Genomic DNA, 26,635 nt, shown 5'->3' on the forward strand with positions numbered 1-26,635 from the left:
GACCCACTGGATCAAGTTCTGTTGTTTCACCAGAGCGCCTGTGTGTGTAATCTTCTGGTAGTGGTGGGGTGGAGGGGCCTAACCTGGGGCCCCTTTGGATGGTGTGCTCATGAGGCAGCCTCATTAAGTTTGTGAGGTTCCCCAATAGTGTGGCCTCCTGAGTTAAGCAAGACTGTTCGGGGTGATGGCAGACCCAGAATAGCTCGAGGCTACGGCGGCTGGCTTTCACGATTGGGGAGAGACTCCACAGCACCAGCGCACACCTTGGGAGGTTTTAGGGGAGGCGGGTACAAATAAGCAGTTCTTCTGTCCACATTTGGTGGTGCCGTCTCCCTAGGGCTAGCTCACTTAGACTCTTGTCCTTCCCTCCAGTTCCGTGCCTGCATCCTGGAGATGGTGTGTGGGAGGTCCCTGGTAGATGAATCTGACATGTCCAGCTCCCAGAAAACGGAAGTCAATACTCTCTCGTCCAGCCAAGTTGGCCCCAACTAAAGAGCACACACAGGCCTATTTGCAGCAAATTGAGTCACACACCTAAAAGTTCTTTTTGTCTAGAACCAACCTAGTAACGAAAGACAGAGGGAGGGACCGTGGGTTGGGTATCTAGTTTTCCTCTTCCTCCTCTCTTCTACCCCCTGCCCCGGCTCCCAGCCGCATACCACAGGACACTGAAACAAGCCTCTACCCCCAGCAGCACCATCCCAGCTCCTGGAGGACTATTCCTGCACATGTCCTGAGAACACATGGAATGCTGTATTTACTTGGGGGTCTGCTCTGATGGCATTCCTCATTAGAACACACTTTAACACCTTCAAAATAGGTGAGACAGGGGGAAAAAACCCTTCAGTACACCCCAGGTATGAGTCTGAAAGAGCTTTCTGGCTTCTCTGCAGGGCGCTAACTGCTGGTCTGGTCAGGGTGGCCATTCCCATAAGCCCCTGAGCCAACAGGAATGATATCCCAGGAGCCTATTTGGCCACACCTGCTCCGGGAGCTTCAAAGTCCATGTGTGGGGAACAGGATTTATCTCAAGCTGTCTCCCCCAAAATAACAGTACTAGACTTAGCTGCGTGAGAATGACTGTACACTTGGAGGTCATCGAGAGAGGATTGGGAGTCCTTCTCATTGAGGTATCAGCTGTCCAGGTCAGCAAATAGGACCCCTTCCCTTCTGACATTGTTCCCTTGAAGGAGTGCCTGAAGGCAAGCCCGGGACCACTCTTAAGATGACTAGGTCATCCCCCTCCTATTGCTTGTATTGCCTATGTTGCAATCCCTCCCTATGACGCAGGTTGTGAATTGTATTGCCCCTTTCTGCGACATATAATTCTGTAATCAGATCCCCCTAGAGGAGATGATGCGGTGGTTAGCAATAAATAAGGAGGCTCCCTGGTTCTCAGGAGGGCTGCTCCCGTGAGGGAGGACTGGGGTGGCTGTTCCCCCGAGGGAGGCGGCTTCTGCTCTGGCGGCCAGGTTCCCCCCGACGAGGACCAAGCGGGTCAGAGGTGAGCAATGCTACCATGTAATATGTCTGACTGTATTATCTCTCATGCTCTTGATGACTTTAATATACTTATATATCTCAACCATACAATTGTGCATTACTGAACCCGTGGGTAGTATTAGTAGCAGCGGGTGGGGGCTGGCACCCCTCACCCCTTCGGCAATTGTAATTTAATACTACATCCATGGGAAAAAATTCCATTACCTTTTAGAAATTTTCCCCGCAGGCTTTTTGAAGCCCCCGTGTCTTAAACCCTTGTGTTTCCTCAAGTTCTTAAACTCCCCACATGTACTCAAGATGATTATATACCTTCTTATTTTTATTAAACAGTTTATAACGAAATGCTTACAAAATTGTGTTACCTGAAATGTCACAGCCCGCCCAGTCCCTGCGCCCAGAGACCTTGGAATAAAAAGCAAGCGCAGCGTGTGCGTCCACAACGAGCAGCTGAGAGGCTAGTGGAGGGCATTGCTAGAAGACTCCAGAAATCAGAGGAGAGGAGTAGCTCCATTTGGGAGGTGGAGGGGGGTGTGGGAAGCCTTCTGGGACATTTCACAACACTCCCAGTTCTAAGCATGAGCCCCCCACCTCAAAGAATGAAGGACGCACCCCCACAGGGAATGTAAACAGTTTTATTTAGAAACAGAAAAGCCTGTTTGAATGGTAGAATAGAAAACATGGTTTACACTCTATAAAAAATAACCAGTATCCAAATTCAAGAGGGCTGGCATCCATGAAGCCGTGTTCCCCCCCCCGGTTGTGGTGGTGGGATACTGGTGGCTGGCCTCTGGCTTGGTTTAAACCACACTGACTCCAGGGAAGTCATGGGTATACGTGCACGCTGCGGAGCACCTGGTCACTGTGGCAGGGCAAGGTCTTCGTTCTAAGTGGGTGCCTCTCACCAAGGTCTGGGCTCCACGCCCGCCGTGCCACAATTGATGAGTGCCCCGTGAATTACGTCAGGGCTGGTGGCGTGGATGCGCTCTCCTCCCTGAACAATACAAGTAGGAAGGTGGAGGGGGAGAACTTTCACCTCCCTTCCTCGATGTTGGGAAATACAGGAAAGCCTTTCTGTTCCCCCTGAAAACAGGGTCCCCCCACTAGTGAGAGCCTACTTCCAAGGCTGTGGGAAGTCCCACGCTACTGGCTTCCCACCTGGCCAGGCTCATGGAAGACCAAAAGGGCAGACCGAGGTTCAGATGAGGACAGTCACCCAGCACCACCTGGCGGTATGATCCAGAAAGATACATGAAGTAATACAGGTTATAGATATATATACTTGTCTTAGTAACCTGAGGACTAAAACCTTGTGATATCATCATTCTTTTCGGAAGAGGCCCACCTGTAAGAAAGGGCCGAGAAGGCCAGAGCTCTGGCTCTGTAGACTCTGGTGGAGTGGCAGGGAAGCAGTATGCCGTCTCTTCAGCTCTTTCCACATCCTTCTCTTAGATGAGGATGGGCAACTGTGGGTGGACCCACAGCAAGTATCTGGGGGAGGAGCAAGAGGGGTGATTCCAGGACAGGCAGGCAGGGGGAGGGGGAGCTGTGGTCCTCAAACCAAAGAGCCCCTCACCTTCGAGAGCCGCTCAGCCAGAGGTCGGGGCAGTAAGTGGTTTGCATTCTGAGGTATGAGGATCCCTGGGAAATTCAGCAGCACGTGGTGTGCGGACACCAGCCTGTCAGATGAGAACACTGCACCCAGCTCCTAACTAATACTGCTACAGACAGAGGGAGGAGGAGTCTCCTTATGTTGGGGGGTGGGGGAGCCTTCAGCTTTCATGGAAGGTGGTCCAAATGACTGTTGTACTTTCTCTTCGGGTCTCTCTCTCTCTCTCTCTCGGGAGAGAGAGAGAGAGAGAGAGAGAGAGAGAGAGAATTCTCCTTCGGTGATCTTTTCTCTTGTCAGTTAAAGGCACTTTCAATGACATGATTTGGGAGAAGGACTTTTAATGGCCGTGGAATCAAAATTGACCCCTTGATCGTGGAAGGCTGGAGCGGGAAAGAGGGGCCAGGCTGGGCCCCTCACAGCCATCTCGGCAGGCAAGACAATCGCTAGCATTCCAAAAGCTGCACACCAGGGGGAAATGTATGCCCCAAATGTCTGCGCGTCTCTCGAGGTGCCCAGCTGTTTCTGTCTGTAAGGCTGTGGAGAGAGCACACTCACCACTCACTGCATTCAAGGCCCTGGCCTGAACTCTTCCACCACAGCTGTGCTTGATGACATTAGCCACCGGCCAGGCCTACAGGGGCGGGGGGCACTAAAGGACAAATAGGGAACTCAGTGAAGTGGGGCCAAGGTTTCTTCTGGCACAAAGATCACTCCTTGCCCAGATCCCTCCAGGAGCAGTGCTGGATCTGTAGCCCGGGGCCACCCCTCCACAGCCCCCTCCACAGTGATAGGGCCAGGGCAGGGGCTGGCTTTCTAAACCGGAACTCCGAGGTGTTTTGTTTTTTTTTTAATTCTTTTTTGCACCCCTGAACTTTTGTTCTTATTCTCAGGCTGCCGTTCGAGCTAACCAATGAGAAACACGCTGGGGACGAGGAAGAGGGAAGCACTAGCCCCGCCTCTGTGTGCGAGGGGAGGGCGGCAGCCTTCCTGCGGGACCCCAACCAGAGAGCAAATACAAAAACAAACGCAGGTTCTACGTAATACAAGTGTCAGTCTACCCACACAAGTGTAAGGATTACGAACTGTCCCCTCGGTCCGCTAGGAGGAGGAGGAACGGGGACAGGATGGGACAGTTTTTGTTCCACGTCTGACAAGTCTGTGACAACAGTCTCAGTAGCGAGCACAATCTCCCGGAAGCTGTCAAAATAAATTACTTTTGAAGAGAGGTGGGCTCCGCTGTGTGCAGCTCAGAACTCATCGTGCCGGTTCAGCGCCTCCCCAAAGTCTGTGGCCTGGCTGCCCACGAACAAATCGTACTTGTCGACAATCTCCTCCTTGGTGAGCTTGCCGTCCTGAAATGAGGGCCGAGCGGTCAATGGATTCATAGTCCCTGTCTGTGTGTCTGTCTCAACCACAGCTCAGGATCCTAAGCCCCACACAGGAAAAGCCAGCAGAACCCTAACCCGGAGGCGAGGCCCGGCGAGGGAAGAGCACGCAATTCGCACATTTACCTCATCAAGAAAATCAGGGGTGGGAAAAAAAGAAAAGAAAATCAGGGGTGGGCACTGGAGGGAAGAGAGCCGCACGCTAGAGACAGGCCAGTTTCCTGAGGAAGAAAGTCTACCTCCGGGGAGACTGTGGGCAGCCCCATGTGGACTAAGAGGTGGTCGCCAAGAGCTAGACAATTTCTTCAACGTGAGTCTGCTGGGGCCTCCGCCTCCCCTCTGCCTGAGTGCCCAGCTGGATGCCAGCTACAATCCCTGAGGAGGGTACAGCCTGTATCCCGAAGGTGAGCCAGGCCAGGCACCCAAGGGAGGGCTGAGTCAGCGGCCTTTTCTTGCCTCCCTTGGGACAGACTGAAGTGATTGAGCAAGCACTCAGCCGGGTGGGCCCTCGGCCAGGCCGCCCAGTAAGAAGGGCTAGCAGGCGGTCCAGAACCGGAATTGGACACAGCCGTCACCAGGCCTACCCTCCGTTCAGTCCAGCACAGAGAAGAGAAAACCCAGCGAGGGTACCACCACTCCTGACCCCGAGCAAGGACGCCTGCAACTGCAACAGGCTCCAGGGGAAAGCTGGTGTCCACCAGGATCAACTCAGCAAGCATGTTTGACCTCAGGAGGAAAAAAACCAGCTTCAGGGGGCAGAATGGGCCTGCGGTAGGTGCAACAGCAAAGGAAGAGCAACCGCCACCCCACCCCCGCCAAAAAGGGGCCAAGGAGATTTCCCGTGGGCCCAGTGCTAACAGGCCAACACATGCGACACGGGAGGTCAGTGCCAAACTCGGACCCTTGGCCACTTGAGTGTTCTATAGCCCCTACAGGAATTGGCTGGGCAGCCCCAGAGACCCAGCCTCAGTGGGCCTGGCTTGTCTGGGCCTGGCCACCGTACCTTGTTTTGGTCGGACTCGTAGACCAGGTGCCGGGCTTCTGCCTCCGCATGGTCGTAGTCTGAGGGCAGGATCCAGTCTTTGGTCTCTTCCTTGTCCATCTTCCCATCTCGGTTCTTATCTCGAAACTCCATAAACTGCTCTCGCTCAGTCTTCACCCACTCAGGTTCATCGGCCTTCCCGTCATGGCTATACATGTCACCTGTGATCACACACACACACGTGTGTGTGACTGCTTTCAATGATGGTGCCAAGCCAGTCTGGCCCCACCCTCATCCTCGGGCACCTCTTTGGAGCCTAGCAGCAGCTCCAAGGGCTTTACATCCTGAGAGGGACTCACTGATTTTACGGTCCTTGGACAGGACTGTTAGGGGAGCTTATCACCACTCCCTGCTCCCCACACTCGCCTGGCCTCACCACCTGCTGTGAGCTGAGCGCAGAGGAACTGCCTCAATGGGTGAGCACATCTGGCAAAGCACCCCGGCCTCCTCTAAGGGAAGCACTAGGGACAGACTTACCGATATACTCTTCCAAGTCGATGAAGCCGTCAGCATTCTTGTCAATGTCCTCCATTGTCTCCTACACCAGAGGAGAGGAGAAGGGAGAGGAAGAGGAAGAGGGGAGGAGAGGAGAAGGGAGAGGAACAGGACATGAGTCTCGGAGGGAGCTTGCCCAGAGTAGTAAGTGGATGGCAACTTGTCTGGGCAAATATTTATCTTTCAGTGGAGGAAAAACCTGAACTAACCCACCACGCCCCAGTGCTGGTGGCCTGTCACACTGAAGTCACACTAGTGGGAGGTGTGGCCAGTGAGTTCGTCCACAGGTACAGTCAGTGTCGCAGCTAATGGCCTCCCACGAGAGTGCTTCAATGTTGCAGCTTATCGCTCAGCATCTCACTGAACATCATGGTGTATTTTCAATAAATAGCTGACCACCCCCTCCCCAGTTTTACACTGTAAAGTCACCGAGGAAGCTGCCACACACCTGGCAGAAAAGTTGTCCTGCGTTACATAGAATGGCCACCACGGCACCTGAGAAGGACTTGCTTCCGGCCACAGAGGGCCAGGCGGGCTGGGCGCTGGATTGGGTCAGCACTCCGCATGACCAGGTTGCCGTCCCAGTACAGGGAGGCACAGAGGAAGGGGGACTGGACAACAGGGAGCAGCCCCGTGCCCGTCACGCACGACCCCCCACCCACCTGCACAACAATGTCTTTCATGTAGTCATACTCTTCGGGGTGCAGGAAGGCCGTGAACTCCTCCTTGGTGGCAATGAGGTCCCCATCCTTGTCTGCCATCTTAAACCTCCGCTCATCTCTGACCATCATCTGCTTATAATTAAACCCATCATCCGGGTCCGGATCATCTAGAGAACCAAGAATCAGGTCAAATCTGCAGAGGCTTCCAGAACACACAAACACTGTGTGGGCGGGGGACTCAATTTCCAAGAGAGATGAAGCAAGCAACAATGAGATAACACTGCCCCCGCCACCAGCTGCTTTAAGGTAAACCTTTAAACATTCATTTTGCTAAGGTTTGACTATGTTGTCTTTGGAGAGTTTAAGAAGGCAGTCAGTGGAGTTGGCAGCCCACGCATGGTTTTGAAGGTGAAGGGGCACAGGGCGCTGGCACAGACGCGCCTTCTGTTTGGAGGGGGTGCTCAGGGGAGGCCGCGCCGTGCAGAATCCAGTGCTGCTGTCTTTTCCAGGGTGGTCTTCAGAAAAGCTGTGGCAGCCCCTGTGGTATTTGTGGTCCCAGAGGGAGGGTGCATAATTACGGCACGAGTGACCGGGGGCTCTGTTAGAGAACGGTCACACTTTGCCCTGAGCCATGCCAGCACTTGCTCCTCCACCCTTTCCCATGCTGCTTCAGCTACAGCAAATGCAGCCCCCACGCTCACCACACGGCAACCACCCCCAACCTGCCCCCGTAGCCCTTTCAGTGTCGACATTGACCATGTGCAGCCTGGCCAGATCCTGTTCCAGGAGTTTGGGTTTTGAGAATCCATCCACGGTAACTTCTGCGCATCAGTGGCTGTTCGGCCAGGCGCTCAGGGGAGGGAGAAGTGCCCTGTGGCCACACAGGTAGAGCTGCAGCAGCAGAGACATGTGCCAGTCAACCCAGGCTGAACACAACGCTTGCCCTTGGACATGGGAACCTGCCCCCGGACTATGCAGACCAACGTGTACCTCACCACCACCGCTGGTTGGTCTTAAGAGGTCGGGCTAGAAACCAGGGAGACAGCGGCAGTGCCAAAGTTGTACTGGGCCGAGCCCAAAGGCTACTACTTCCTAGCTGAGCAGCCTTGGGCAATTAGCTTAATTGTGCCCCAGTTCTGTCACCTGTAAAATGAGGCAGTAGTAGTGCCCGCCACAGGATTGTTGTGAGGTTCAAATGCCATAGTACATTTAATTGTCTGCTATCCAAATGTTAGCTGCCGCATCATTCAAAGTTAAAACAACAAAAAAGCCTCAAACTCTCTATCGAGCAGAGGCAGCCTCACAGCCCAGACTCTATAGAGCAGGATAGAACCGCCCTTACAGGTTTTCAAATCTTAATATTTTACGGGAGTAGAAAGCCCAGTCTTTCCCCCATCGAGCTGCTAGTGGTTTTGAACTGCCGACCACGCAGATTGAAGCCCAATGCATAACCACTGCAACCATCAGGGCTCCTTCTTAAAAATTAGGCTCTGGTTAAGTTTCCACATGGCAACACCCTTCTACTTCACATTAAGGCGTGGCTGGGATTCCAGTGACAGCACAGCACTCTGCAAGGCCACATCCTCTCCTCAGCCAAACCAGAAAACCAGCCGAGTTCCAGGTAAGGCTCTTCCCCCATGTCCGTAAAGTTCCAGAACACACAAACTGACCTAGGGTCCCAGAAAGTACACGAGTGACTGCCTGGGACAGGGACATTGGGGGCAGGTTTGTGCTATGACTGGAGTGCTGGCTTCATGGTGTCTATCTCAGCCTAAACGGGTCGTATGCACCCTTTCAATAGGTGCCATTTACAGAATGCCAGTTCAACCTCCAAAATGGACTGGTTTCGAGGGGTAACGAGAGAAACTGCATTAGACTGTGACCTAAGGGAATGCCAACTGTCTCTGAGTCAGGAGGTTCAAAGGCCTGGGCAGGGCTGATTCTGTACAGAGGAAGCTGGACGATGACGCTCGCTGCTCTGAGCGACACACTCACGCTGGTGAACTGGGGAGAGGAAGGGCATTAAGGGTGGGATAAAAGCGTCGCCATCCGATGACAACAGACAAGCCCTCCTATGCTGGCGGCCAACCTCGCCCGACTCGCAACTTTTAAAAGCCAGTGCTGTTCTGAGAGGTAGGAGCTTGTCGTTGGTTCTTTTTGCTTTAGGATTGGAAACAAAGATGGCTTCTCAAGAGAGCCCCTGGTCATACCTGGTGCTGGTCCTCGGTCATCAGGGATGCCTCCTCCTTTGCTGAGTTCACTGACGCAGGAGGCCGGGGGCCCTTTCAAAAGGCTCGTGGGGAAATGCTGGTACCTTTTAGTTCCATTTGGGCACGAACTTTCGGAAGCCCCCTTGTGTGTACACTCAAGTCCCAGAGCTTTGGGGCTGGCAGGTCTGGGAAAGGCCACCGTGCCCGGCTGCTAAGGCACCTCTCGCTCACCCAGTCTCATTGTGCATCAGCAGGAAGAGATGCGCAAGCAAGGCTGCTGCTGAGCCGGCAGCTCCCCTCCTCAGGTCACTCTAGGCAGCGGGGTGACACGAGCTGGGCACCATCAGCGGTGACTCCCGGCGGGCCTGAGCCCAGCCTCCTGTGCCGGCTTGGGCAGGGCAGCATGGGGTTTTGCCCATCAGTTTTAACTGTGGCAGACACAGGGTTGAATGTTCCTTCTTTGCACAGCTGCACCACCAAGGTCGATGTGAGTGACAAACGAAGAGGATGTATTCCTGACTCCACTCAGTCAAGCCCCGACACATGCAAACACCGTGAGAGCTGTCCTGTCCCGGTCAGTTGCCTTATAGCCTTGAGGTACCCCAAGAGGTCAAAGGCTTGGGACCATGTCCCATGCAGGCTCACAAGCAGCGTGGAAAGGCAGGCCATTCTGCAGACCCCTCCACCCGCCTCAGATTCATCTTCTGAATTCCAAAGAAGCCAGAGGGTGGGTTGGGGCCAGGGCCCAGCAGTCACTGGCTTTGCCCACCCACATTCCTGATTGGGGAGGGCGAGGCCTGGCTCTTGGCGGAGTGGCAAGCACTGGGAGGGAGTTCCACTCCAGTCACAGAGAGTCTTTCCCAGAAAGCGGCAGTTCTGCACTGAGCTCTGACAGCTGGCCATCTGGTGGGGTAGGGACCCGGCCACCACACACCCTAGGTGAGCACCCTTTTCTGGGGTGAAAACGTATCGTCTTGTTTGTGCCCTCTTGTCTCCAACTGTAGCCAAGTGCAACAGAGGGATCTGGCCGGCCTGGTCAACTCGCCAACAAGTACTCGGCAGCAGGCAAGTGTCACGAGTGAAAGGCCGTTCCCAGCAGGTGGCCCAGGCACCCGAGCCACAAGACCAACAGAAAGCAGTCAGAGCAACATGGATTTGCCTGGAAACATGGCGAAGCGGGCTGGCAGACTCATTCATGCACCAGAGAAAACAAATGGGAACTTTTCAGTGCTAAACCGAGCAAGCCAAACGGTGCTAGGGCTGCTGGCTTTCCCAAGGCAGGCTGTCTGACGAGCTCTTTACAGTCTGCTGGCGCAGGACCGACACTGTCCTCCTTGTCTCCCCAGTGGGGTTCCAATTTGGGGACCAGCAGTTGTGTGTGACGGTCTCAAGAGACATCTCGACGCCTCTTGGCACAATGCTGGCTTTGAAAGACTGTACCCCAGAAGCATGGCTATGAGGGGCAGGAAGAAGAAGAACCAAAAAGCCCACACAGAACATCGAAATGGGAACATATTGAAGTCCTGAAGATGTAGGAGATGCAACACTTGGAAAACCAGAATTAAAAAATACATAGCCCACAAGTTTCATAATAAAATGAGGGAGGTGAGCTCAGCACTGAACAGTGTGGAGGGAAATACAGTTCCTTTCCCGTCCTGTGTGACCCATTTGTTTCTCTGACTCAAGACCACGAGGTCCGCCAGGCCGCCACCGAGCCCCTTACCCAGGTAAGTGCCATAAGTCACGTTCCTGTACTCATCCCAGGAGATTAAGCCGTCTTGATTCAGATCAAACTCCTGCCACTGGTTTTCAACATTGTCATATATGTATTTCTTCTGGGCGTGCTTAATCCAGGATTTCATCTCCCCCTCCGTCACAAACCCATCTTTATCGGCGTCTATTTTATCTACAATCATTCTACAAGACAAAACAGGTACGTTTCAAGGTGCCGGCTCCACAAGGCCCTTGCCCCGGGCCAGAGGGACCTACCTAAAACGTGGCCGTAGGTGGCATTTTTATACTCGTCCCAGGAAATGAGGCCGTCCTCATTGAGGTCATGCCCCTTCCACTGCCGCTCTACATCCTCGTAAATCCAGCGCTTTTGGGCAAACTTAATCCAGTCTTTGAGCTCGTCCACAGTGACAAACCCGTCCTTGTCGCCATCTATCTTACTTACAATCTTTCTGTAGAAAATGCAGAGAAATCCAGCAAGAGGTTAAAGGGACACAGGGCTCTTGGCGTGGCCGTGTGTGCTATGACCACAGGTACTGCCCAGGGCTAGAGCATTAAAAAATAAAAAATCTCAATAGGAAACTGCCCCAGAAGGCAATGGACATTTTTCTCCTAAGGCTGGGCCCTGGTTTGTGATGAGCCCCCGGGGAAGGCAGGCTTGGGGCCCAGCTGGCACACGTAGACTCAACAGCCATGTCCCCCCTTTCCAGGGCGGCTTTAGCCCTGGGTCAGAATGTGTGCTCAGTAACTGCTGCTCGCTGGGCTCTCCGTTTGGGCATCAAAACGGTGCCGGTCTTCACGGCTCTAAGATGAGGCCCCAGGGTGTGGCAGTAAATAAGGTACAGCCACTGACAGGGCAGGATTTTCTAAAAAGGCCAAATCTTTCCATCAAACTTAACTAAACAAAAAAGGGTGACATTTATTGGTTAAAAAACAAATCTATTCTGCAATCTTTTGCCCAAACCATTAAAAAAAAAAGAAAAGGAAAAGAAAATCCATCAAAAAATAAAGTACAATATTTCTTATATATATATATATTAAAAAATAACATTTAAAAAAAAGAATAGCTATCAAAAACAGTTCTGGGACCTCAAAACAAAAATTAAAGAACCCCCCCCCACACACACAAAAAAGTAAGAGGACATTTATTTTATAATCTAGCTGGTAGCTCCCAATACACGAAGATGTTGAGCGGGGTTTTCTCATACAAGCATGAGCACGGGGCTCTGAAGAAGCGAGGTGGGGAGAGGGTATGATCTGATTATTAGAATATTAATAAGCTGAGAGGGTTAGCATGCAGATGATAAATCAAAACAGAGCAGCGATATGAGGCTTAAAAAAAAAAAAAGAAGACGCTCATGGAAATTGTCAAGGACCCGTTCATTTGAGTTTCCCACCAACTTTTTGAAGTCTATCCCCCCCATGAGCATCTTTCTTCCAAATCTGTTATTTAGCTGAAGGATTTCAAAACGGGTGCATGATATCACAATCTCTAAGCTACTCAGAAAGGCTAAAACAACCTGTGGACAGCCACAGGAGCAAGGAGCCTGGCTGAGAACAGCAGCATTACCTCAAAACCTTCAACAGGAGCGAAATCTTGGCATCTGTGCCTCCTAACTGCAACATGGAAAAGGACTGCCATTTGGTACCGAGTAATGTCTTTTCCCAGTCTGTGTTCATTTCAACACCCACATGACGGGGATAGGAACCAGCGGGCTCGTGCCACCGGGAAGAGATTCATCTTGATAATCACACAGTGCCAGCTTAGAGCCTGTACTTAACTAGCACCTTTCTTCAAGAAACGGGGACTTCCAGCCTTTGCTCTCCCAACGCTAACAGGCAAGGGGAAGCGGTAAGAACCATTTCTCAGCACACTCCTCTTCTCCAACTCTAACAATGCAAACAAATGGGAACGTCTGCAGGTTCTGTAATGGGATCCAGGCTGTGCCCAAATGGTGCCTTCCATTAGCGTCCCTGTGAGATCAAGAAAAAAAGAACACCCCCCCCCTCCCCCATGCTGGAAAGATATTATCCAACGATCAAAAATAGTCCAAAGAGGCTAGCCTGGATCAGGAAAAAGGCACATGACTGTGAAGCTGGGCCCTCTGGATGCCACGCTATTTATTCCACCAGAAATATCCCAGGGGCTAAAGCAGGGCACAGCAAACATTTCTCTACAGGGACACACCCAGTCAATATTTAGGGCTTTGCTGACCATATGGACTCTTGCATGCTGTTCTCGCTTTCTAAGCCCTTTAAAACGGTAAAAGACAGTCTCATCCAGCTGGCCAACTAGCCTGCAGGCAGTTGTGCAAGCTCACTGGCAGAGGCCAAGTCCTATTTCAGGCACGAGGTCTGTGTAAACTTGGGTATTCCTTCATCCTGAGGACACTGGGGCTCTCGCTGGATTGAGTGAGAGGCCGCTAAGTGAGCGTGTACTCACAGGCAGACACAATCACTTGGCAGCCCTCTGCTATTCCTCCTAGAAGACAGCGCACGCCTAGACATTTCAATGGGCATAAAGCAACTCCTTTGTTTTGCTAAGAAGCGGGTCGATAAACTGACTGCCACCTTCAGCCCGTAAACTGTCCTGCTGCTCTCTGAGGAAGCCCCTCAGTTTCCATCTACACTCCCCAAGGGGTTGGGCATGTCACCTGCACAGCAAGTCTATCAAGGGCAGTGGGGGTGGCATTCGGTCAAGGACCACAACCACCTGAAAACAGGACGCGGGAATGACGTATACTTAGTGTCCTTATGGGAGAAGGAGAGAAAATGGGAATATTTACATTGGAGAAATGATCTACAGGTCAGTATCTTTTATTAATAAAATAACCGAGTACTAAGATTGCTTGTATAACTGCTTCCTGTGGTCTTTTGGCTTTATTATTCAGGATCTGACAACATGGAGCTACTTTTAACTCATGTATAAACAATGACCTTACCCTTAATTAAGCTGTCTTATAGGCAGATGGAGTAAGAAGAGGAAGCCTCTTTAGGTGCGCAGTCACCAACCAACAGCCCATGTAGAGATGGCACGGGATTTAAATAAAGAAAATGTGCCTGGGATTTTGGCTTCTCACAGCCTGGCACTGTAAAAATGAGGGGTAGTTCTCACTATCACCAACATTTGGAGAAAGCCACTAATTCACTGCGCAGTTCATGAAAAATGTGAATTTTAGCATTTTCTCCTAATTAAATATAGGGCCTGTGCTTGTGTGGAATTTCTTAATAATATTGATTGGTGACACCAAAGGGCCGTTTTCTCATCCCTGAGAACTGTTGGCAGAGCCACTCAGAACTCGCAGAGAGCCAGGAACTCCTTTTCACTCCAGGTCCATCTACCTTACAGACCCCATTGCTCCTGAAAAGCAACCCTGGGCCAGACATGCGTGGGGTTAAGAGGCACAACAAGAAGACCGCGACCCCACATGCAGTCAGATTCTGGAGCCTGGAATATTAGCACAAGTTAACGTTGGCGTGAGCGTGGTCTGACAGGGAAGCAACTTAGCGCAAGACAGTCTTTCATTAGTCAGCCTTTCTCTACCTACTTTCAAATGTTTGGGGGTAACTGCCATTCTACACAGCAAAGCCTTTTCATCCTTTCTGCCAGGTCAAAGGGTAAAAAACATTGTGTCCACCAGTCAGCAGAGCCCGTGGGTTCCTCCAACACTGCTGCCGTACCGCTGCCTGAGAAGCAGTGTGCGGGCCACGTGGCCACCCCTAGAGGAAAGGGGCCACAACTCCTCTGGCGAACCTGAAATGTAGTTCAGGAAACGGCCCAAAGGTGCCCAGCTGAGTAGACATTTATTGTTTTCCTTTCTCCCACTGACCTGTATGTGCTGAAAGAATCACGGGTTTGATATAACTAAAAAAAGTCTGAGACCCCCCACCCGGGAGTCTGTCAAATGGATTCTTCAGACTGCTGATTGTTGTAAGTGCCCACTAAGCCGATTCTTACTCATGGCGGCCCGTTGTGTGCAGACTAAAACTGCTCCCAGGGGTTTACAAGGCCAGATGACCTTTTGGAAGCACATGCTGGGCCTTACCTCTAAGGGCCTTCTAGCTGGATTCAAACCGCTGGCCTTTTCTTAGTAGCCCAGCACTTAACCCCTGACACTGCTTAGGGACTCTTCGTTCAGATGAATATTCTGGAAGAAAGCTGCCTGCTGAGCGAGGCCCAGCACTTCCTACAACAGCAGCTTCTGCTCGGACAGGCAGCCCGCTGCACTTGTAGACGTGCAGGGCTAGCCGGTTGACGAAGTAAACAAATATTTGAGAGTGAATGCGAAAGGGTCAAGGGAATCATACATCAACAGAAATCAGCCGGGGCAGGGGTAGAGCGATGTGCCATTTCCTTGCCACAAAAAGACACACCATTGTCGTGTTCTTTAGGGAGCAGCTCAAGCTGGGTCCTGCAATACTTGGCATGTGAGGTCAAAAGGGTTTTGCTGTGTAGAATGAGGTGCAAATTGTTATTCAGTGGAGACATGCATGAACGCAGGCTCTGGGTTAATCTGAATGGGTCGCCATTCTGTGGTCAGCTTTCAGAAGAGGCCAATTAAGCATCAGATGCATGACACAAACGTCCCCACCCGACCAGCCCCAAGGAATGGCACCTCACCCCAGCCTCTCTTTGCTCTCTTCCTGTGTCAGCTGGTCAAAGGTCTTGGCTTCTTCTGCTCCCAGGAAGGCATCATGGTCATAATCGAAGCTCTGTGCGTCATTGTGGACCTTGTCGCTGAGTTGAGGCTCATGGTGGACACGGTCCTTCTTTTCTGTGGGCTTGCTCAGGGCCAAGGCTGTGCACAGGGACAGGCACATGAGAAACTGCCGCAGGTCCATGGTAACTGATCTGAGGGGAAACGAGAGACAGCTCAAATTCCAACAACGGTTCAGTTCACACACAGGCAATCTATGCAGGTCACTTCTATTCTCCCCAGTATTAGTTCTTAGCCCACTGAAGCTCACCGTCTATGGAAGCCTGTGGGTAGCTGTGCTCTGTTCTACAGAGCAGCTTTGCATCAGCGTGGACTCGACGGCACAACAGCCACCAGGGTGTGGAAATTAGCAAGGCCGACAGACTCTCCACTAGCATATCGAGCAAGCACTGTCAGTTTTCTTCACCTGACTGCGCCAACAGAGAATCACAGTCAAAGTGCTCCCCTTCAAAAACCATCAAAGGAGATCTTGACTCTGGTCACCCAAATTCATTAAGACTTAAAAAGGGCTGGACCAACATGAGCATCCATGTTCTTCCCTCTTTGTACCGCACAGGGGGTCTGCTCTCCACCCCCGGTTTAAAACTGTTGCCCTTCCGAATGGGAGCCTCTGAGGGGGGACCCCAGGGAGCTGTGGGTTAAAATCCTTCCCCAGTAGGCCAGGAGCCAATTAACCCAAAGCTATTTCACAGTGCACCCAGTGAGCGGTCCCCCCACCCAGGAAACACCCTGGCTCAGCCTCCATTGACCTTCAAAAATCAAGCTACTTGATGGTTCTGGGCAAGGACCCCCTCCATCAGTCTCTCCACTAGGGCTCCCCAAACCTGCTTGGCCACAAACCCCACCTGGAGAACTGGTTTTAAGTGCAGGCTCCTGGGCCTGCTTGCGTATTGCCCCCCAGCCCCTGTGGAAGCACAGGATAGTCTTAGGCACACGCACAAGGATGAAATCTTTGACTGAAAAGCAGACAAAAAGACCCACAGGAAGCTGATGCAAGATATATGCAGGACACTTGACAGATGTGCCCTCACGCACATCTAAGATCCTAGAGGAAAATGGGGACAGCTAGAGCTCCAAGGTAAGATGCCCCCCAGGATCTCACTTGAGCTCATGCATAGATTGTGAATTGCACCCCCAGGCCCAACCTGGGAGAACAGGTTTTTGGAACGTCCCATCATTCCTAACTCATCTCCCATGTAACCAACGGACCCCTCATTGATGAGCAGATGGCTGCTGGGGTGAGGCTCCAGGACTCAGGGACCCCACCTCACATGCAAATTAAATGCACGGCTGCTGTGGTTCATTCATCACAGAACACAGTCACCTGGTCCTGTGCCAACTTCATGATTGCTGGTGTGTTACCCCTGGGTGGGGTTGCAGCATTTTGTCAGTCCCTTTTATCGAGGTGAGGAGAGGAAAAGGGCTTGGGGGCCACAATGGACCTCCTCTGGCTACACAAAGGATGATTCCAACAAGGAAGAGGCCAGGCACACTTGTATCCTCCATCCTTCTGTACCCTATTCTGATACCCACCCCATTCCCACCCTTCTTTAGTGGACTCAATAAGCCATTGCAATGACCCCACAGAACTCACAGACAATACCATCACAACGTTTGCTTAGGAATCTAACAGGTTACGGATTCGTTAATGTCACAATTCTTTTGTCTTCAATACTTCTCAGCTAGGCTGGCAGGCATGTCTTTCTCTCTCTCTCTCAGGTCCTTGACCTCTGCCTCATCCTGTGGGCTGGGTAGCCCACCCCGTACTGTCTTCTGCTTTCTGCTCTGTCTCGTGGTCCTATGGCCCCTGGTGCCTCTGCTGCTGGAGCCACTTCAGGCAGGGATCTCCCACATAAGCCACTGGTGGCTCTTCTTTCTTGGTGGTCATGGGACTGCCCTTCCTGCTTTTGAGACAGTGCACTCTCCTAGCCAGTGGAACAGCACAACAAACAACCCCCTTACACATGCTCCCACCCCGTGGTTTGGAGCGTTCCAGAGACACAAGAGGCAAGTGCCACCCTGCATCCTTTCACTTCCCTGAAGAGGGATGGCATTACCGAACAGCGCCCTTTTCTAGGGATTGGTCTTTTCTGGCAATATGTCTAAAATTAGAGAGAAAGTACACAGGTCATCTTAAACCTCTTTGGTTTTTAACACTTTAAAGAAGTCTTTGAAAAAGAGCTAGGGCTCAAATAGAAAGTAAATAGAAAATGATGGTAACATATGTACAAATAAGCTTCATACAATTGATGTATGGAATGTTATAAGAGCTCTAAGAGCGCCCAATAAGATGATTAAATACATAAAGAAGTCTTTGGCAGAAGACTGGCCCAATGGAACACATCCTTTGCTTTCTCGATTGCTGTTGCTGTGGGCATTGTTAGTCCAAGTAGAATGAAATCCCTAGTAATTTAATTTCTTTTCTCCATTATGATGATGTTTACTGGTCTAGTTGTGAGAATTTGGGGCTTCATATAGTTCTTCTTTTCAGGTAACTTACTCAGCATATAAATCGCATAGGTAAGGTGAAAAGATACAATCCTGGCGCACATTTCTGAATCACACTCTGGTCTTATTCTGGTACACGTTCCATAAGAACACAAAGAAGTGTTCTGGAATACACATTCTGGGCAATGCTACCCCATCATTCCTATGATCCACATGGCGAATGTCTTCAGAGTCTGGTAGTCTCTGCTGCCAGCCAAAATCCACCCTACATCAGCGAGGATGTCCCTCAGTCCCCTGTCCTGCTCTGAGTCGGCCTGAATTTCTGGCAGTTCTTGTGTCAATGGCTGATGGAAGGCTGTCGTCTTTTTTGAAATACTGCCTTCAACCTATTTATCTGTTTCTTCTTGCTGAAGATAAACGTACAGCCACGTTGTAATCAGCAGGTTAAGAGAAAACCAGCCAGAGATTTCCACGTCTCCCAGAAATCCCTAATGGAGCCGACCCACTGTCACGTAAACATTGACCAGTAAGACTGCACAGCTTTCAACCCAGTGCTGTACCCCAGGGTCACCTGGAGGGGGTAATGCCAGCCCTGACCAACTGAGTAAGAGCCCCTAGGGGCTAGGCCCACACAGAGATACTTTTTATTTATTTATTTAGGTGTCAGCAAGCTAATTTTATTCACAGGCAATGGGGACTCCATGCAAGTTTTAAAAGTCACCTTTTTTTAAAACTTCAAGTTTTTTGTGCATTATAAAAAAATTGAAAAGCAAGGAGCAAAAAGCAAAGAACACAAAAGTCATCCAGAATCATTTTGATGACTTCATACAGTTTGACATCTTTTTATACCCTATGCATGTATATAAATGACTAAGCATACAATTTTCAGTGGTTGAGGACACACTGTATGGATTCATGCATTTCTCCCCCCACACCATGAATATTTACCAATTCAAAGTCCCTAAGCCACAGAGATACTTTGTAAAGGCTGCCCAGTGAGTCTCTGCTCAGCACAACTGAGCAGCAGTGGTCGAACCAAAGCCTCAACCAGCTGTGGCAATCACAAATGTGAACTGACTCCCGAACGGAGCACCTTAAGGCACCTAGAGTGGCTTGAGAAAAAATCTTGAGAAATTTGAAAGTGGGGGAAAAAATGAAAGTGGTTTTACACTGAGGAACTTGCAATGAATGAAATGCCTACAAGTTGTTGGATGTGACATTCATGATCTCGTCTGTAACCCATCATCTAGTGAAAAAAAAAGCAAAGCCAGTTGAGCCTTGAGTGTATTTAATGTGAATACATTGCAGGATTTGGTCCTCTCTCAAAATCTGGGGAACCGCAATGACGGGCGTGACTTGGGCGGAGGTATGGGCATAAGGAAATGAAACGTGCCTACAGAGTACACTCGTGGGTGCACAAACACATTAACCTCAAGGTTGGTTCCAGCCACTCTTGGTGCCTTAAGGTGCTCAGTTCGGGAGTCAGTTCACATTCGTGATTGCCACTGCTGGTTGAGGGTTTGGTTCGAGCAGTGGTGCTCAGCCATGCTGAGCGGAGACTCGCCGTAAAGCACAGTGCGGAGAAGCCTGCTCAACAGTTCTCCTCTGTAACAGCCACGGTCGCAAGTCCGAACGGACTCGACGGCAATGAGTTGGGTATTTAATGGAGGACACAGGAGGCCCTGGGGGAGTGTGCAGTTAAGCAAAACAAGCCGCTGCTATCAAGTAGATTTCAACTCATGGCAAGCCCTGTGCAGAGCGGGGCCTGCTGCCCGATTGCGCTGGCTGTCATCTTTACAGAAGCAGGGCACCAAGCCGTTCTTCTAAGGCACCTCTGGCTGGATTCGACCACCACCCTCTCGATGAGTAGGGGAGGACAGACTGCCTGTGTCATATGACAGGGCCCTGACAACTCTATGGAGCAGCAAGCCTTTGGCTACACGGGGGAGGAATGAGCCCTGCATGCCATGACAGTGAGGTTGTTTAGCCACTTCTCTTGTAAGCCCACCAATAGGAGCTCTATGGACTTACAGTGTATCCTCCTCTTAAGATGTTAAAGCTTTCACTGGAGTCCCTCTGTGGGACAGCAGAGGAATGAGTTTGGCTAGCAAACGAACGGTTTGAGGCCACCCGGAGGCACTTCAGAAGAAAGGCCTGGCACTCTACTGAAAACCCTCGGAGCACAGTGCTACACTGACCCCCGGGCGCACCAAGTCAGAATTCCTGGTCTATTATGGAATACCGCCGAGAGAGTTAGAATATTTCTAGTTCTTCCCCTGGTGATGTTTATGTTTGTATGAAATAATCAGGAGACGAAGCTTCAAAGGTGTGTGGAAAAATTCCATTGTCTTTTCATTCCATATTTCCCATGCACTGTTTTTGAAATGTGCAGACCGTCTGTACAGAGGTAGCCCGAGGCTTTAGGGGAGCGCACAGGGCCGGCTGGGCTGGAGGCTGGCGGGAAGGCAAGCCGTAACTGGCGGTCTGGCTCATTAAAAAAAAAAAGTGAGCACGCACTCAGAACACTGCAGGACATTTTTCCAGAATGAAAATCAGAAATCCCAGAGGAAAAGCTCACACTATCCCAAAGACACGAAACAAACACTGTGTTAGGGAAGTAATTCAACGGATCCACCAACTAATGGAACTGCCGAGAGCAAACGCTCCTTACGATTTCATGGCTCACTTAATGCAACGAAGAGGCAATATTTTAGGGCAAAACGGAACTTCTCTTTCAAACCACAAGTAATTCTTTAGACAAAACTCTTTTTTTTAAGTCTCCGTGGAGACCGTCAAAAATCGCCAATGCCGACCAAATTTCAAGTCGTCACAGCGGGGTGTTGGGAAAAGTTTTCAATTAGCAATAATCGCGCCTCCTCGGGTAGATGTCATTGGCTACGATATTGCCACTGCACAAAGCTCAAATAAAACTCTGAGACAAGGAACAGGATTACCTATTGGTGTCTTATGGTATCTCTAAGCACTATCTATACTGCTAAATGCTTACACAATTTAGTGAGATTATGAGTTACTGTGACAAAATATTTTCTTTATCCACATTAATAAATGGGCTTTCACATTTACCAACTTAGATTAATCACACCCTGAGAATAAAACAGCATAATATCCTAACAACTCTTGCACCCCTGCTGCCAACAGTACAATATGAACCAAGGCTTAAACTCAGGGTCCTCCGAAGAGTTGCAATAAGTAACAGAAACAGAACAGCTGGGTAACTCCGCCATTCAGATGGAGCACTGCATTTAAGTTTGAGGCTTAACCTCCCTCTACAAGAGAGGAGCGAAAACTAGGTGCTCTGACTTTATCTGCTGCTCCCTCTCCTCCCATTGAAACTCTCTGGAACCCAGTGCCTAAGGATGGATTCGACCCACGGCAGCCTGTAGGACAGGGGAGAACAACCCCACTGGGTTTCCAAAGCTGGCATTTACGGAAGCAGATTGCCCCATCTGCTCCTGCAGGGTACCTGGTGGGGTTCAACCACTGACTTCTTGGTTATCAGTGGAGCACCTCAACCACAGCGCCACCTCTGCTCCTCGTCCACTTTCCTAGACCCTGCTGTCCCTTCCTGCTGGCTCTGCATGGCCACCTCTGCTCCACCACCCCACCCCCACCCCTGCCCCAGTAACGCTGAAACTTGCTTCCTGTCTCGTGAGCTCGACCCCAAACACAGTGCAAAGAGCTGTTCCTGGCCAGGTGTCAGCACACCATTTCCGTGGTCCAGACACCATGCTTACCAGAGTTTATGCTCTATCAGGGGTTTCACAAAAGGGGGAAGCACCAGGCCTTTCTTCCGAGGTACTTCTAGGTGCATGTGAAGCTTCTGGTCAGCAGTAAGCTGGTTAAGTTTGCACCATCCAGCTTTCCCTATCACCACCGATGAAGCAGTGCACCTCAAGGGTCACCCACGCCCACCTGGTAGACAAAGCCAGTGGTCCTTGCTCACCTTCTACATCCGTCTGGATTGGGCAATGAAAACTGCAGCATAAGTAACGCCTACCTTTTACAATGTTATTTTAAATATCGGTTCTTTGTGTGCATGCATAACACACAAGCTCCCAGTGATGAGCCACGTTAACAAAAAGCCTCTTGTTTGATGACCTCAGACCCTAGAAGACACTGTCCTACACTTACCTGCTCCGTATGCTCCCACAGAGAGGGAATGCTCAAGCAGAAAGAAGGGACATCCTAAGACAAAAGATACTTTTCATGTGGAAATGATACAAAATAACTTCGGACAGCATTAATCTAGTGCAGTTCATTTCTGAAGAATCATTCTCTTTCAGCCAAAATGAAACCGCAAGGCCGGAAGCCACACAACCCTTCTCTCCTCCAGCTCCGTTGGCGCTTCCCGGCAGTGGCTGTGGACATTAGGAGAAAGCAGAGTGCGTACAAGAACTGTGCTGCACACTCTCAGCGTGAGATCGAGAGGGCGGTGAAAGGCCCATCTCCCCACCTCCTACTGCCCCAAGGATCTATGAGGGGAGCTCTCAAGTCCATGCGCGCGCGCACACACACACACACACACACACACACACACAGAGGCCAAGGGTCACACCATTTTTTAAAGAAAGGAAAATCAAGACTTGTACTGTCCAGGCTGCAGGGGATGCCCCTGTGGCTACTAATCACTTAACATGTGGCTAGTGAGAAGTAACATGTGGTATGTGTCACATATGAAAGGAAGGGAGTCTTTTGGCTATAAAGACTAAATAAAACATAAAATTAAAATTAATTTCACCTGCTTTTTGATGTGAGTACCTGAAAACGTATAATGGTACATGTGGCTTTATTATACCAGGGTTGAGCAGTTTTAAAAGTTCAAGGAAAAATTCCATTGACTTTCAATTCTATTTTTCCAAGAAAATTTTAAAGCCCCCTTGTATTTCTATTGGGCAGTATCATTTTAGAACAGTGTTTCCCAGAGTGGAGAAGATTGCCCCTGAGGGGCACTGGGACAATCCAAGCAGATTCCCACTTTATGACCTATAGCACAAAAGTTTTCCACTGCCAGGGAGTGCTGAGAATAATTTTATTTTTATTTTTCTGAGAAAGGGGCAGTGGGCCAAGTAAGTTAGGATATACACTAAAAAGTTAAGACAGAAAAGATGTTAAGTATCTAATACCCAAGGAGCCCTGGTAGTACAGTGGTTATGCACTGGGCAGCTAACCTGTAAGGTCAGCAGTTCAAAACCGCCAGATGGTCCATGGGAGAAAGGAGAGACTTTCCACTCCGTTTAGAACTAGTCTTGGAAACTCAGAGGGGCAATCCTACCCTGTTGAGTAGGGTCACTAGGAGTTGGTGCTGACTGGACAGCAGTGGGTTCTGTGAGTTGGTTTTTCATCCAAGGGCCCTGGTGGCACAGGGGCTAAGTGCTCAGGTTACTAACCGAAAGGTCGGGGGCTGAAACCCGCCAGCTCATCTGTGGGAGAAAGCAGGGCAGTCTACTTCTGTAAAGGTCACAGCCGTGGAAGCCCTCTTTCCTTCAGGGTCACTAGGGGTCAGAATGGACTCGAGGAGCAAAGAGGTTGGGTTTTTTGGTTTGTTTGTCTGTTTACCATAGCTTTGTAGTATATTATCAATAACTGTCTTCTGCAAAGAGGTTTTTCATGAACTGTTGCAAGCATTTGCAAGAAGAAATGGTAGAAGGTTGAATTTCTTTTAATAGCAGTGATAAATCTTAACCAGTATACCTTCTGTATTCAAAAACTTCTTTGAAAACTCAAGTTCCTATCATCCCCCACCCCCTTCCTTCCCAGTATTTTTTGGTAAAAAGCCACTGCTTCAGAGAAACCGAAGTGTCTGTATCAAAGCCAGTCTTTTTTTCCCCCCCAAAGCCAGTATTCAAGAACATTAAGACACAGTGGTCCCACAGCTGGTTGCCTGACCATCATTCATTGCTCAAAGAAGTGGGTGTCGGGTAAAACCTGAGCAGGACACTCAGCAGAAAAGGCCTTTCTCTACTTCACAGCAGCAGGAGTCCTCTGGCTTAGTGCCCGGAAACTGCCCCTCTCCTAACAAACCTCTCTCTACCTGACCAAGGGGCTTCACTAAGACTTTAGTGCACAGACCACTCAACTAGCATGTTAAAGCAATGTCGTCACCTTTTTCGATTTGCCCTGGTGACATAATCTTTTGTGGCTTTTATTTACATGGCAGTTGATTATACAGAAGTGCAACATTTGGCCAGGGAAGAGAAGCTAGCATTGCTAGTGAGGGAAACTGCTAATCCAGCTTTGTTAGCCCTCCCTCCAGAACCACCCAATACAAACAGAAAATATGTCTGGCTCCTGGAAGGAAAAAAAAAGTCCTAGGAATTCTGAAACCGAAATACTTTTGGATGATGCAACATATTAATTACCACACAAAGAGCTTTGGTTTCTTTCTTTTCCCCTTTTGCTTGTGTGTGTGCATGTGTTTAACATGCATGAAGTCCTTGAGAATTTGGTAGTCATTTTATTCAACCTCTCTTCGATGCAAATGTCTAATTGCCTAAGATCCTAGATGAAAAAAAGATCTACCTACTATGATCACTCCAGCTGGAGGTGATCTCTACTTACTCCACTAAACGTGTATATAAAATTAGTTTGTACCACAATGACAGGCCACTTCGGGCTGTCTCCTTCACTCTGTTATAGTGGCATACTATTGGAATGCTAGGATCTCAGTGCACATGTGTTAATGTCCCTCTGAGGTCTCTCTCACTCTCTTGCACTTCTTAGGTATCAATTCATTTTCCTAGATTGACTGGATAGTATTTGGCAGTAATGCGGTTCCTGCCTGCCTACGTTCCTCACCCCCAATTCTTCCCACCGGATCTGGCTACCAGCCAGCAATAGGCAAAAGTGTAATTTCAGCTGTCTTAATGGGAAAACAAAAATCAGAGCAATGAAAGAGTTCAGAGAGAGAGGGAGGATGCAGGGCTTTGGGGTCTATCAAGCATCTTTAATTCTGCCCAACACCCAGTACCCCAAAACCCGTTTGCCTGTGTTCTCAACAATGTACTGCCCTCCTATGGCAGCCCAAGTGCATGTCAACAGTACACAGCCCTGGATGAAAGGAAAGTAAAACAGAAAAACTGTCACTGGCACGGAGTCAATGTCAACTCACAGCAACCCTTTAAGGGTAGAAATACCCTTGTGAGTTTCCAAGACTGGCACTGTTAACAGGAGTAACAAGCCCTTTCTCCCACAGAGAGGTGGTGGTTTTGAACAGATCACCTTGAGGATCACAGACCAACACATTAAACACTATGGCAGCAGGGCTACCTGGCTGAAAAGGAAGCAAACGGGCGATGGGGAGCTGGTTTCAAGGCAATGGAGTACCTACCATACATTCTCGACAGACCTTCTACGGTACAGTTCTCCCTGCTACTTCACAGCCTGGGCTGTGACCTCAAAAGAATCCTTACGGGAGACCCTGGATCTTGGGAACCCCCAGTTGTTGTTACATGACAATTTTACAGCTCCGGGGAGGGGGTGGTGGTGGTTCTGGCTGTCATTTTCATGGGAGGCAATCCCCCGGTCTTTCTCCAGCAGAACCACTGGCTCAGTGGTTCAACCGTTTCTGTTGACATCCCAGCACTTAATCCAACTCAAACCAAACTCACAGCTGTGGAGTCAATTCTGACTCATAGCCAAACATCTCCTCTACCCAATAACACAATTTAAGGGTTGTTTCTGGAGCTCCACTGGGCCTGTCCTGCAATTCTTCAGCAATGGTCATATCCGCCATCATGTCTGGTTTCCGTCAACTAAACAAGGTCAACCGTGTGTCCATCAAGTCCCATTCTAAGGCAAAGAAGATTACAAGGCTGGCCACTTCCAAGCTGAGTAAACTCAGCACGAAAACCAACAGGGCACGGCCTTATGCCCTTTCTCCTCGATGTTGGGGTCGACGCTAGGACGTGATCCACAAAGAGCTGTTCTACACACAGAGTGCAGATCAAGGGCCCAAAGTTTTAGCAGGAGTCCCACCCAGGGAGCCCTGGCCTCGATGCAAAAAACACTTCCCCCACTTAAGTCCCGGCAGCTGTAGGGAATTAGGCTGATGGGCCAAAAGTCAGAACTAGGCTCTGGGGGTTGGAGTCCAGCCAAAAGAGGTCGTTAACCCAAGTTTTAGAGTACAGCCAAACCAACCACAAACGCACACGGTATTTGGCTTTTCTTTTCAACGACAGAGTAGTTTCCTGAAATATCACGCATAATATCTTCAGCGGACTTTTCTGCTCGGGTTCTACACCCTTCCGGTCAGCGAACACGACTTTCTTGGCAGAAGCTCCCTCCCGCGGGGCTGGGGTCTTGGGGCGGGGCTTGCCGGCTGCCAGCAGGGTCGCCGGCCGGAGGTGCAGGGGCCTGTGCCAAACCGCTGCGCCCGAATGCCCTCCGACCTTCCGGAGGCAAACCAGAGTGACCCTCTGGTCCGAGGGACTGGGGAGAGGCGGGGCCCAGCGGGGGAAGGGCGAGGGCGGCCAGACACAAAACCGTGGCCAGACACAAAACCGCAATGCTGGCCGCTGGCGAGGGGACCGGCCCCCAGACCAGAGCGCGCGGAAAGCGACGGCGGCCTCCAAGCCGTCACCCAGGACCCGGGACCCCGAGCGGGTTCGGGCCGCGCGCTTCCAGAAACACGAACCCCGAGGGACGCCGATGCCGCGCAGGGAGCCAGGCCCAGACCCACGAAGAAAGCCGAGAAGGCCGCGGCGGCGGCAGAGGGGCTGAGCTCGCCGCCTTACCTTGGCCGCACGGTCGCCGCCCGCTGCTGTGGCCGCCGCGCACCCACCGGCTCTGCTCACACGCGCAGGCACAACCCAA

At 50.5% G+C, this 26,635-nt stretch overlaps 2 protein-coding genes and 1 non-coding gene across 5 annotated transcripts in view; 1 reads left to right on the plus strand and 2 right to left on the minus strand.

Moving 5' to 3' along the window:
• Window positions 1-492, plus strand: part of OPN1SW (opsin 1, short wave sensitive) — a 3,260-nt gene extending 2,768 nt beyond the window's left edge. The window contains exon 5 of the mRNA XM_004707803.2: window positions 373-492. Coding sequence (XP_004707860.1) covers window positions 373-492 — 120 coding nt within the window. The remainder of the gene's footprint in view (window positions 1-372) is intronic.
• Window positions 493-2,121: 1,629 nt separating this feature from the next.
• Window positions 2,122-26,635, minus strand: CALU (calumenin). Of its 3 annotated transcripts, none has more exons than XM_004707802.2 (7): window positions 26,557-26,635; window positions 15,259-15,489; window positions 10,630-10,823; window positions 6,697-6,863; window positions 6,017-6,077; window positions 5,501-5,700; window positions 2,122-4,464 (listed from the first exon to the last, which is right to left on the minus strand). In XM_004707802.2, the coding sequence occupies exons 2-7, from the start codon at window positions 15,477-15,479 to the stop codon at window positions 4,360-4,362; spliced, it is 948 nt and encodes a 315-aa protein (XP_004707859.1). In that variant the 5' UTR covers window positions 15,480-15,489; window positions 26,557-26,635; the 3' UTR covers window positions 2,122-4,359. The 3 variants fall into 3 exon arrangements, with proteins under 3 accessions (XP_004707859.1, XP_004707858.1, XP_045144647.1); XM_004707801.2 differs by lacking the exon at window positions 10,630-10,823 and adding an exon at window positions 10,896-11,089; XM_045288712.1 differs by lacking the exons at window positions 10,630-10,823; window positions 26,557-26,635 and adding exons at window positions 10,896-11,089; window positions 21,956-22,040.
• On the minus strand, window positions 20,581-20,724 carry LOC115869322. Its single transcript, XR_004046131.1, has one exon. It is a non-coding gene; the product is annotated as a U4 spliceosomal RNA (small nuclear RNA).

The sequence above is a fragment of the Echinops telfairi genome, unplaced genomic scaffold (genome assembly GCF_000313985.2).
Source record: "Echinops telfairi isolate 266 unplaced genomic scaffold, ASM31398v2 ScPeMD7_23;HRSCAF=83, whole genome shotgun sequence".
Lineage (NCBI taxonomy): Eukaryota > Metazoa > Chordata > Mammalia > Afrosoricida > Tenrecidae > Echinops > Echinops telfairi.

Bases quoted from the DNA above. Each gene is read 5' to 3' on its own strand.
- CALU (XM_004707802.2), bottom strand. From the start codon at position 15,479: ATGGACCTGCGGCAGTTTCTCATGTGCCTGTCCCTGTGCACAGCCTTG. The intron at 6,864-10,629 runs GTAAGGGGCTCG...TTGGTTCTCTAG, and splicing joins GACTTATGGCACTTACCTGG to ATGATCCGGACCCGGATGAT. The intron at 4,465-5,500 runs GTACGGTGGCCA...CCCTCATTTCAG, and splicing joins ACGAGTCCGACCAAAACAAG to GACGGCAAGCTCACCAAGGA.